General features: G+C 43.5%; 1 protein-coding gene across 2 annotated transcripts in view; it reads right to left on the bottom strand.

The window, feature by feature from the left end:
• The window catches only part of IGF1R (insulin like growth factor 1 receptor), a 298,964-nt gene that overhangs the window by 231,823 nt on the left and 54,276 nt on the right, over positions 1-12,865 (bottom strand). For both annotated transcript variants that reach the window (XM_068557027.1, XM_068557036.1), the window contains exon 2: positions 3,396-3,941. In XM_068557027.1, coding sequence (XP_068413128.1) covers positions 3,396-3,941 — 546 coding nt within the window. The remainder of the gene's footprint in view (positions 1-3,395; positions 3,942-12,865) is intronic.

Below are 12,865 nucleotides of genomic sequence, written 5' to 3'. Positions count from 1 at the left end.
AGATGCATATGGGAGGATGCTGAAGCAGTGGGTGAGATATTCTGGGGGAACAGGACAGTGGAGAGAGGGCCCAGGATGTTACTCTGGAAAACAGCTATTAAAGACTGGACGAGGAGCCAGAAAAGAGACAGCTGCACAGACAGAGGAGAATCAGTGATGCTGGCAGGCAGGGATGAAGGAGTCAACAACGGTGTCGCATCTCAGGGGGCACCAGTTACACTTTCATGGAAAGGAAAAAGCCATACTCCGTTTTTCTAAGGTTCAATCACTTTCTAGGAGTGAACAACTCAAGCCTGCATAAAACCACCCCTCAAAATTGTAAGACAACAGAGAAATACAGAAGCGGGCAGAGAACCCACAGCATAGTAATTTCCTTAAGGGGGCTGTCGACGAAGTTGCCTGCCACCGCAGAGTCAGGATCTACAGAGGGAGTTTAAAGGAGAGCGTCAGGTGAAAACTGCCTATCAGCACTGCATAATTGAGTGTTTCTCCGTTATGTCAAAAATGTCACACATATCCTTGACTGGACGTACCTCTCCAGATGCTCCCCCTCCGTCTGTAGCCAGCCCTGGGAAGAATAATGGAATGGGATTCTTCTATGCTTAATCTTTTTAATTGGCCATCTTAAGACTAACGTGGACCCCAAGGCGGACATTCTGTTTGGACTCAATGCCCTCCACCTGGCTCCTTGAATCGTCCCTAAGCACTCTGGCTGGAGAGCTATGGAGCACCACAGCACTGCAGTGCTCAGCCAGAGAGATGATGCAGGCAAGAACCCAGGGCCTTTGACGGCATGCTCTAAAGCGGCATTCTCCAAAAGAATTAGAATGCGAACGACATCTGCAATTTCAAATTTTCTAGGAGCCACATTAAAAAGTAAAAAGAAACAGGTGAAATTATAAGAATACATTTTACTTCGTCTCATATGTCTAAAGCATCATTTTTAACATGTAATCAATATACAAAATATGAAGGAAATACCTTACTTTCTTTCCCCCATACTACACTTTGAAATCCAGTGTGTATTTTACACTTAAAGATATCTCAATTCGGACAGGCCACAGTTCAAGTACTCGACGAGACATGGGGCTAGTGGCTACTGCACAGGACAGAGCAGGTCAGAAGGGAATCTATGCAAAGGGAAAGAGTTCTGATTCAACTAGAAAATCTCCAAGAAACCTGCCAACGCTTGAGTTTTCAGGACAAGCTGAAGGGAAGACAATTTCCCTGAATGCTGTTATTAATTTTAAATAAATACTCCATTGTGAAATCACAGAAAAACATCAGGAGGCCTGAGACACTGGCCTGGGAGAAGGCTGCAGGGTGTGGCCTTGGAGAAGAGGGTGTCTGGCCAGCAGGCCCATCAGCATCAGTTGTAGAAGCACCAAGGCCCAATTTCCATCTCCTGGTCCTTTCTCATGGAGCTCTTCCTCTTTCTCTTTCTAATCTTCCAACAGCCCTATGAGGAAGGCAAGGGGCTATCCCATTTTGCAGATGAAGAAACTGAGGGCCAGGCCAAGTTTAAATTACTTGCTCATTTCTAGTCACGGCTGCTAGACTTGGGCCCAGAACTCATGCCTCGCCCCTGCTCCAGGCTTCTTCAACAAGCAGCTGGCCAGAAACAGCCCAAAGTCCACAGTGAGACCTAAATAAATACCGACTGAATCACTGAACAAGTGCCCACCTAACGACTTTTTAAGTAACACCTCCCTTTTGTACAGACCTTACGAGTTTTCAAATCAGTTTTGCACACACATGTGATCACCACTAAGGAATAATATGGGGCTGCCCAATGGAACATTCTAAATATGTCCAACTACAGCCCAGAAGGGCTGGCTGGTCCAAGGTCACCCGGGCCTCTTATACCACATCCAACATCTTTCCACGACACATGACACCTCCTTTGATGATGGCTTTTTCTTTTAAAATAAAAATTTTAAATGTCAAGACTACTTGAAAATATTTTTTGTTGTTTTCTCAGAACTAGCAGGTAACCTAATGATAGGGTACTATTTTAATGAATAACAAATATGACTTTAGCACAGTATTTCCCCCAACCTTAGCCAAAAGGGATTCTCCAAGTGGCCAAATGGTGTTCTCAGCTCTTCAAGGTCCTGGCTTCAGCCAGTGGGATCCCTCCCTTACTGAACCAGTGTTCACCTACCCGCTGATCCAATGACAGAGGGCAGGAAAGCGTGTGCTCTTCAAAGCAAGCATCCTTTCTCTGCTTCCACCCTGGCTGGCAGGGAACTGAAACAATGTTACTTGTGGGGTCTGGCCTTTGGTTTGTTTATTTTACACACCTCAGGGTTTAGGCAAGCCTACCAGTTTGGGATTTCTTGGCTCTCCATGACTAGCTACAGTACATGGGCTCCTTGGGTCTCTAACTGGCCCAGCCATTAAACAGCTATTTATAGCTACCACACTGCCTTCCAACCAGTGAGGGGAACCCTCCTGGCCAATAGACCTAAACATTGCTGAAAGCAAGAAGACAAAGGCCCAGAGTCACAGTTCAATACCCAACAACCCGGCGCTCAAGGTATCGATCACAATCAGGCAAGAGTTCAGTTATAACTCAAAGGAAAATAAGCACACAGCAGATGAATAAACGAGAATCTTCCAAATACCACCACCTGACCCCCAAGAGCAGTAAACACATTGCAAAGTTCTTTCACTAAGTGATTCACAAGATTTGCACAATTCTTCAAGAAAGAGGTAGAAAAGAGAGGAAGCAGAAGCCTGGGGTGTACAAATGAGCTCGCTGGATAGCTACCTGCAAGGTCGGCCTGAACCTGGGACTCCTGGAAACTGGTCCAGGGTTCCCCTGCCCCCACCGCCTTGGCTATGCTCCATCATAAACCAGGACGCCCAAGCACTGTAACGTCATCACTAAGGACCGAGGACGGGGTGCGGGTCACCACTTTCACAGGATGTGAATTAGCCTTTACCTTTCCTTTATTCCACAATATTCCAGGTGTATTCACACTAATGAAGCCCTGCGTTACTGAAAAACATCCTTTCACGCAAAGGATGAAAGAGCTGATACATATGCAGCCTCTGACTGCCAGGGCTTAGGCACTTTCAAGCACACCAGGTCACCTTTCTCATCAGAAATTCAAAGCAGAAGTTCCTCAAGCCTCTAGCCCAAGAGTGCGGTGATGGTTTCTAGTGTGTGACTGGAACGGTCTGACAGCAGCCGGGATGGCCTGCAGCCAGGCCACAGCCCTGCACCTACCAGTTCCCAGATGCAAAAGGAAGCCCCTCAAGACCCCACATCCTAATTGCGATACAGCCATACCCACCCGTTGCAATCGTGCATTCAGAAGAGGAGGGAGGGCGGGGGAGGTGGGGTAGAGAGAAGCAGGAGGGCAGCCACAGTCATATCCTCATCTTACTTTTCTGGCAGCGGTTTGTGGTCCAGCAGCGGTAGTTGTACTCGTTGTTGATGGTCGTCTTCTCGCACAGCGGCTTCTCCTCCATCGTCCCCGGGCACAGGTCCCCACACTCCTTTGGGGGCTTATTCCCCACGATGTAGTTATTGGACACGGCATCCAGAATTAGGGACCAGTCCACTGTGGAGAGGTAGCAGAGGTCAGCATTCTTCTCGATCCGGATGGCCCCACGGGTAATGTTTCGCAGGTTGTAGAGCCCAATATCCTTGAGGTTGGTCATCTCGAAGATGACCAGGGCGTAGTTGTAGAAGAGCTTCCAGCCACGGATGACTGTGAGGTTGGGGAAGAGGTCGCCGAGGCTCTCGAGGCCAGCCACACGGAACAGCAGCAGGTACTCAGTGATGACCGTGAGCTTGGGGAAGCGGTAGCTGCGGTAGTCCTCAGCCTTGGAAATGAGCAGGATATGGAGGTAGCCCTCGATCACCGTGCAGTTCTCCAGTCGCTTCAGCTGCTGGTAGTCGTTGCGGATGTCGATGCCTGGCCCACAGACTGCAGGGAGACAAGAGGGGAGGGCGGGACAGGTCTTAGTTACAAGGAAACCACTTTTTAAAAACTATTTCCCAACCCATAACATGACCAGTTTCCAGGAAATCTATATTATTATTAAAGAAATAAGACCCCATTCTTTACTGCTGACTGCCTTAGGAGTGGCTGCAGGTGGGCTATCTGGGGAGCTCAGCAGCCAGCTATTCTTCGGGAAGTGCCCAGTCTGGGCCAGATACAGTGCAACACGCTCACTACCGCGGGAGATGCCATCCCCATCCCACCGATGTGCAAACCACAGCTTAAAGCCCAGGGCCGCACAGGAGCACAGGGGAGGGTCAAGGTTGCAACCCAGGCCTGACTGCACAGCTGCCAGGCCACACACTCCCCACCCCTGCTGCAGAGTGTCAGTGCCCTGCACCTGAACACACAGCTCAGCAGCCAAGGGACAACAACTCACTCCTGCAGCCAGCCTCAAAGGACACCATGCAGTATACACACTGGAGAGCAGTCACTGTGACCTGGAAGGTAGGGACCCCAAGAAGCACACTCCCATGTTTCCTACCACCATTTGACGTGGGCAGGTAGCCCTGGGCTCTCCCCAACACTGCATGAGTGTAGACAGGAAGGCTAACTTAGCCGCAAGATAAGAATATGTGATTTATATGAATAAAAGAGGTATCCAATTCCAACTTTAATAAAGTGTTTTCTTAAGAAAGTATGCTTCCTGCAGAAAGGTTAGGTAACAGATAGCAAAAAGACAGTAAAAATCATCAATAATCCCAACATCCAAAGATATCACTACCTATGCCAATTATCTTTTCTCTATAATTTAAGGTAAAGGAAATTGGACAATAATATAATGTTTTCAAACATACTTCCTTCATTTCATATGAACATTTTACCAAGTCATTGCCTTTCTACATCATCATTTTAAGAAGGAGACAGTAATTCTAGGATATGAATATGCACCGTGAGTTCTTTTCTTTTTAAACCAATCTCCTATTGTTGGATATTTAGGCTACCTCCGTATTTTCACATCATAAACAACACTGCAGTGGACATTCTCTGCAGATATTCAAAACTATTTTCTTAGGATAAATCCTTAGAAGCAGAATTGCTGGGCCAAGGCATTTGCAGATTTTAAAGGCTTTTGATAAAACAGCCTCAATACTGGAAACTTTTTTTTTTTTTTAATTCTAGACATATACACAAAGAAAAACCCTTGGTTACTATCCTCTCTTAAAACTTAATTCCCAAACCTTCCATTACAGCTTCTCAAAGTGACGTTTTCTGATTGATGTAATTTGTTAATTTGTGAAGCACCCAACATGCATGGCACTGCAGGAGATGCAAAGAAACCTCAGAGGCAGCTCGTGGTGGAGGCGGGAGCTGAGACCTGTGATAAACAACTGTCAGGCGAAGCAGGAGGTGGTCGGTGTGTGCACACTGCAGGCCCACCCTAGATGTGTGTGGAACTAAGCAAGGCAGATGGGAGTAGCCTTGGAGCTTCCTGCAGAGAGATGGTCCTTTCCATCACAGCACCAAGGGGCACTGCACACGCACCAGCTCCTGAGGGATAGGTGGGATTTAAAACTGGGTATAACATTCCAGAGGCCAGAGAAAAGGCAGAACAAGATACATTCAAGCGGCAGCCAATCTGATGGCCAGGGGTGCAGAGGAGAGCAGAAGAAGTGAGTCCAGCAGAGCTCAAGTTATAAAGGGTCACAGGTGGGGACGGGTACGTTCACCTCAAGAACGAGGCCCCTCTCAAGACTCTTGGGTGAGAGAGAAGGCTAAGCAAGGTGTTTTTTTTTTGGAGAAGTAATCTGGTGATCGAGTGCAAGACAGAATCAAAGCGGAGTAGATGCGGGAAAAGGGAAGAGAGTCCAGCGGGGGTTACAGCCACAGGCGGAAACTGGAGCGAGGCAGTGGGAGAGGGGGAAGTGGGGAGACCCCAGCCTGAGAAGCAGGCAACGTGTGAGAACCTAGAGCTGGAAACTTCATTTGGCCTAATTTCCTTCTTCTACTGATGAGAAAATGACGCCTCTCAGACACAGAAGAGCACGGGAGAAACCAGCACTCTGAGAACATCCACAGTCAGCCAAGAGGCTGTGCTGGAAGCTCTGGATGCATCAGTGTGCTTCATTTCCTGTGATGCTCTCAACAGTACCTCACATTACGTAATCCCATCACCAGCTGGAAGGTGAGGAATTTGATTTGAGGAGTCAAGTAGTTCACATAAGGTCACATACACAACACACCAGCCCCTTCAGAGCCAAACTTGACATAGTTTTTGAAGAGTCCCATCTCTTAGCATCTTCACCAACCAGTTATCTCCAACCCACTCCAACTAACCTTCTGCCCTGGTCATGATACCAAATAGCTTAGCAAAGCCTCCAATGACATTATCAAAACCAAGGACAGGGATTCTGCCAGCAGCCTTCGTTTGGGCTGCAACTCTTCCCAGAGTCTCCAGCCTGCTAGCCTACTACATCAGATTTTGGATTCACCAAGCCTCCACAATCACAGTCTTGGTGCTCCAGCCGGCTGTCAGGCCTGAGCCTCTGAGGTGGCAGAGCCAAGTTCAGGACATTGGTCCACCAGAGACCTCCCAGCCCCATGTAAAAACAAACGGTGAAAGCTCTCTCAGAGATCTCCATCTCAAAGCGAAGACCCAGCTCCACTCAATAACCAGCAAGCTACAGTGTTGGACACCCTATGCCAAACAACTAGCAAGACAGGAACACAACCCCACCCATTAGCAGAGAGGCTGCCTAAAATCATAATAAGTTCATAGACACCCAAAAACACACCATCGGACACGGTCCTGCCCACCAGAAAGACAAGATCCAGCCTCATCCACCAGAACACAGGCACCAGTCTCCTCCACCAGGAAGCCTACACAACCCACTGAACCAACCGTACCCACTGGGAGCAGACACCAAAAACAACGGGAACTATGAACCTGCAGCCTGCAGAAAGGAGACCCCAAACACAGTAAGTTAAGCAAAATGAGAAGACAGAGAAATACACAGGAGATGAAGGAGCAAGATAAAAACCCACCAGACCAAACAAATGAAAAGGAAATAGGCAGTCTATCTGAAAAAGAATTCAGAGTAATGATAGTAAAGGTGATCCAAAATCTTGGAAATAGAATGGAGAAAATACAAGAAACGTTTAACAAGGACTAGAAGAACTAAAGAGCAAACAATGATGAACAACACAATAAATGAAATTAAAAATTCTCTAGAAGGAATCAATAGCAGAAAAACTGATGCAGAAAAACGGATACGTGACCTGGAAGATAAAACAGTGGAAATAACTACTGCAAAACAGAATAAAGAAAAAAGAATGAAAAGAATTGAGGACAGTCTCAGAGACCTCTAGGACAACATTAAACGTACCAACATTCGAATTATAGGGGTCCCAAAGAAGAAAAGAAAAAGAAAGGGACTGAGAAAATATTTGAAGAGATTATAGTTGAAAACTTCCCTAATATGGGAAAGGAGATAGTCAATCAAGTCCAGGAAGCACAGAGAATCCCATACAGAATAAATCCAGGAGAAACACGCCAAGACACATACTAATCAAACTATCCAAAATTAAATACAAAGAAAAAATATTAAAAGCAGCAAGGGAAAAGCAACGAGTAACATACAAGGGAATCCCCATAAGGTTAACAGCTGATCTTTCAGCAGAAACTCTGCAAGCCAGAAGGGAGTAGCAGGACATATTTAAAGTGATGAAAGGGTAAAACCTACAACCAAGATTACTCTACCCAGCAAGGATCTCATTCAGATTCGACGGAGAAACTAAAACATATACAGACAAGCAAAAGCTAAGAGAATTCAGCACCACCAAACCAGCTTTACAACAAATGCTAAAGGAACTTCTCTAGGCAGGAAACACAAGAGAAGGAAAAGACCTACAATAACAAACCCAAAACAATTAAGAAAATGGTGATAGGAACATACATATCGATAACTACCTTTAAGGTAAATGGATTAAATGCTCCAACCAAAAGACATAGACTGGCTGAATGGATACAAAAACAAGACCTGTATATATGCTGTCTACAAGACACCCACTTCAGACCTAGGGACACGTACAGACTGAAAGTGAGGGGATGGAAAAAGATATTCCATGCAAATGGAAATCAAAAGAAAGCTGGAGTAGCAATTCTCATATCAGACAAAACAGACTTTAAAATAAAGACTATTACTAGAGACAAAGAAGGACACTACATAATGATCAAGGGATCAATCCAAGAAGAAGCTATAACAATTGTAAATATTTATGCACACAACATAGGAGCACCTCAATACTTAAGGCAAATGCTAACAGCCATAAAAGGGGAAATTGACAGTAACACAATGATAGTAGGGGACTTTAACACCCCACGTTCACCAATGGACAGATCATCCAAAATGAAAATAAATAAGGAAACACAAGCTTTAAATGATACATTAAACAAGATGGATTTAATTGACATTAATAGGACATTCCATCCAAAAACCACAGAATACACTTTCTTCTCCAGTGCTCATGGAACATTCTCCAGGATAGATCATATCTTGGGTCACAAATCAAGCCTTGGTAAATTTAAGAAAATTGAAATGGTATGAAGTATCTTTCCTGACCACAACGCTATGATACTACATATCAGTATCAGGAAAAAATCTGTAAAAAATACAAACACATGGAGGCTAAACAATACACTACTAAATAACCAAGACATCACTGAAGATATCAAAGAGGAAATCAAAAAATACCTAGACAAATGACAATGAAAACACGACTCAAAACCTATGGGATGCAGCAAAAGCGGTTCTCAGAGGGAAGTTTATAGCAACACAATCCTACCTCAAGAAACAAGAAACATCTCAAATAAACAACATAACCTTACACCTAAAGCAATTAGAGAAAGAAGAACAAAAAAACCCCAAAGTTAGCAGAAGGAAAGAAATCATAAAGATCAGATCAGAAATAAATGAAAAAGAAATGAAGGAAACAATAGCTAAGATTAATAAAACTAAAAGCTGGTTCTTTGAAAAGATAAACAAAATTGATAAACCACTAGCCAGACTCATCAAGAAAAAAAGGGAGAAGACTCAAATCAACAGAATTAGAAATGAAAACGGAGAAGTAACAACTGACACTGCACAAATACAAAGGATCATGAGAGATTACTACAAGCAGCTATATGCCAACAAAATGGACAACCTGGGAGAAATGGACGAATTCGTACAAAAGCTCAACCTTCCGAGACTGAAGCAGGAAGAAATAGAAAATATACACAGACCAATCACAAGCACTGAAATTGAAACTGTGATTAAAAATCTTCCAACAAACAAAAGCCAGGACCAGATGGCTTCACAGGCGAATTCTATCAAACATTTAGAGAAGAGCTAACACCTATCCTTCTCAAACTCTTCCAAAATCTAGCAGAGGGAGGAACACTTCCCAACTCATTCTACGAGGCCACCATCACCCTGATACCAAAACCAGACAAAGATGTCACAAAGAAAGAAAACTACAGGCCAATATCACTGATGAGCATAGAGGCAAAAATCCTCAACAAAATACTAGCAAACAGAATCTAGCAGCACATTAAAAGGATCATACACCATGATCAAGTGGGGTTTATCCCAGGAATGCAAGGATTCTTCAATATACGCAAATCAGTGTGATAAACTACATTAACAAACTGAAGGAGAAGAACTATATGATCATCTCAATAGATGCAGAAAAAGCTTTCGACAAAATTCAACACCCATTTATGATAAAAACTCTCCAGAAAAGTAGGCATAGAGGGAACTTACCTCAACATAATAAAGGCCATATATGACAAACCCACAGCCAACATCGTTCTCAATGGTGAAAAACTGAAACCATTTCCATTAAGATCAGGAACAAGACAAGGTTGCCCACTCTCACCACTATTATTCAACACAGTTTCGGAAGTTTTAGCTACAGCAATCAGAGAAGAAAAAGAAATAAAAAGAATCCAAATTGGAAAAGAAGAAGTAAAACTGTCACTGTTTGCAGATGACATGATACTATACATAGAAAATCCCAAAGATGCTACCAGAAAACTACTAGAGCTAATCAATGAATTTGGTAAAGTAGCAGGATATAAGATTAATGCACAGAAATCTGTTGTATTCCTATACACTAATGATGAAAAATCTGAAAGAGAAATTAAGGAAACACTCCCATTTACCATTGCAACAAAAAGAATAAAATACCTAGGATTAACCTACCTAAGGAGAGAAAAGACCTGTATGCAGAAAACTATGACACTGATGAAAGAAATTAAAGATGATACAAACAGATGGAGAGATATATCATGTTCTTGGATTGGAAGAATTAACGTTGTGAAAATGACTATACTACCCAAAGCAATCTATAGATTCAATGCAATCCCTATCAAACTACCAATGGCATTTTTCACAGAACTAGAACAAAAAATTTCACAATTTGTATGGAAACACAAAAGACCCGAATAGCCAAAGCAATCTTGAGAAAGAAATACAGAGCTGGAGGACTCAGGCTCCTGGACTTCAGACTATACTACAAAGCTACAGTAATCAAGACAGTATGGTACTGGCACAAAAACAGAAACATAAATCAGTGGAACAGGATAGAAAGCTCAGAGATAAACCCACGCACATATGGTCATCTTATATTTGATAAAGGAGGCAAGAATATACAATGGAGAAAAGACAGCCTCTTCAATAAGTGGTCCTGGGAAAACTGGACAGCCACATGTAAAAGAATGAAATTAGAACACTTCCCAACACCATACACAAAAATAAACTCAAAATGGATTGAAGACCTAAATGTAAGGCCAGACACTGTAAAACTCTTAGAGGAAAACATAGGCAGAACACTCTATGACATACATCACAGCAAGATCCTTTTTGACTCACCTCCTAGAGAAATGGAAATAAAAACAAAAATAAAGAAATGGGACCTAATGAACTTAAAAGCTTTTGCACAGCAAAGGAAACCATAAACAAGATGAAAAGACAACCTTCAGAACGGGAGAAAATATTTGCAAACGAAGCAACTGACACAGGATTAATCTCCAAAATATACAGGCAGCTCATGCAGCACAATACCAAAAACACAAACAACCCAATCCAAAAATGGGCAGAAGATCTAAATAGACATTTCTCCAAAGAAGGTATACAGACTGCCAACAAACACATGAAAGGATGCTCAATATCACTAATCATTAGAGAAATGCAAATCAAAGCTACAATGAGGTATCACCTCACACCAGTCAGAATGGCCATCATCAAAAAATCTACAAACAATAAATGCTGGAGAGGTTATAGAGAAAAGGGAACCCTCTTGCACTGCTGGTGGGAATGTAAATTGATACAGCCACTATGGAGAACAGTATGGAGGTTTCCTTAAAATACTAAAAATAGAACTACCATATGACCCAGCGATCCCACTACTGGGCATATACCCTGAGAAAACCATAATCCAAAAAGAGTCATGTACCACAATGTTCATTGCAGCTCTGTTTACAATAGCCAGGACATGGAAGCAACCTAAGGGTCCATCGACAGATGAATGGATAAAGAAGATGGGGCACATATATACAATGGAATATTACTCAGCCATAAAAAGAAACGAAACTGAGTTATTTGTAGTCAAGTGGATGGACCCAGAGACTGTCATACAGAGTGAAGTAAGTCAGAAAGAGAAAAACAAATACCGTATGCTAACACATATATATGGAATCTAAAATTAAAAAAAAAAAAAAAGGTTCTGTAGAACCTAGGGGCAGGACAGGAATAAAGAGGCAGGCATAGAGAATGGACTTGAGGACACGGGGAGGGGGAAGGGTAAGGGGGGACGAAGTGAGAGAGTGGCATGGACATATATACACTACCAAATGTAAAATAGATAGCGAGTGGGAAGCAGCCGCATAGCACAGGGAGATCAGCTCAGTGCTTTGTGTCCACCTAGAGGGGTGGGATAGGGAGGGTGGAAGGAAGACACAAGAGAGAGGAGATATGGGGATATATGTGTATGTATAGGTGATTCACTTTGTGGTACAGCAGAAACTAACACACCTTTGTAAAGCAATTATACTCTAATAAGGATGTTAAAAAAAAAAAAAACAAGGACAGTTCCAGTCCTCATCTTACTTGACCTCTTCAGAGTCTTCTGGCCTTGTCTCCTTCTCTAGGGCCCTCTGATCCCACATACCCACTGTCCACCCTTCCTCTTCGACCTGACCTCTAAATGTTGGCCTCTGTCATTTCACGTGGGCAACAGGCTTCGTGTGCCGCCCCTAAACTGGTTCATTCTCAGTGGCGTGTCATGGTCCCGGAGCTCAGAGCTCTGCAGTTGAATATCCACCTGCCTACTCCATGGCTCCACTTAGGAGTCTGATAACTCATGTCCCCCACCCCCACCCCAGTCCGCCTCCCAAGCTTCCAAATTTGGTCACTGACGCTCCCATTCCCTGAACTGCTCATATCAAAAACCAAGGAGTCATCCCTGATTCTCCTCTCCCCCCCATACCACATGGTATCCAGTACAGCCACACATCCTCTTGGGCCTCATGCTTATTGAAATGTCAAACAGAGAAAGGCGAACACTATGTTCTCACTTATATGTGGAATCTAAAAAAGCCAAACCTATAGAAATAGACTAGAATGGTGGTTGCCAGGGGCCAGGGCAGATGTTGGTCCAAGGGTATAAACTCCCCAATAGGACTGGAGGAGCGAATACACAGCTTGGTGACCATAATGAACAATACTGAATTATATACTTGAAAGCTGTTAAGAGAGTAGATCTTAAGTGTTAAAACAACAGATGTGCAGAAATCGTATTTTTGTGAGGGGATGGAGGTGTTAACTGACCTTATGTTGGTGATCATTTTGCCATATACATGTATCTAA

The sequence above is a fragment of the Eschrichtius robustus genome, chromosome 1 (genome assembly GCF_028021215.1).
Source record: "Eschrichtius robustus isolate mEscRob2 chromosome 1, mEscRob2.pri, whole genome shotgun sequence".
Taxonomy (NCBI): Eukaryota; Metazoa; Chordata; class Mammalia; order Artiodactyla; family Eschrichtiidae; genus Eschrichtius; species Eschrichtius robustus.
This window is presented reverse-complemented; position numbering and strand designations above follow the sequence as displayed.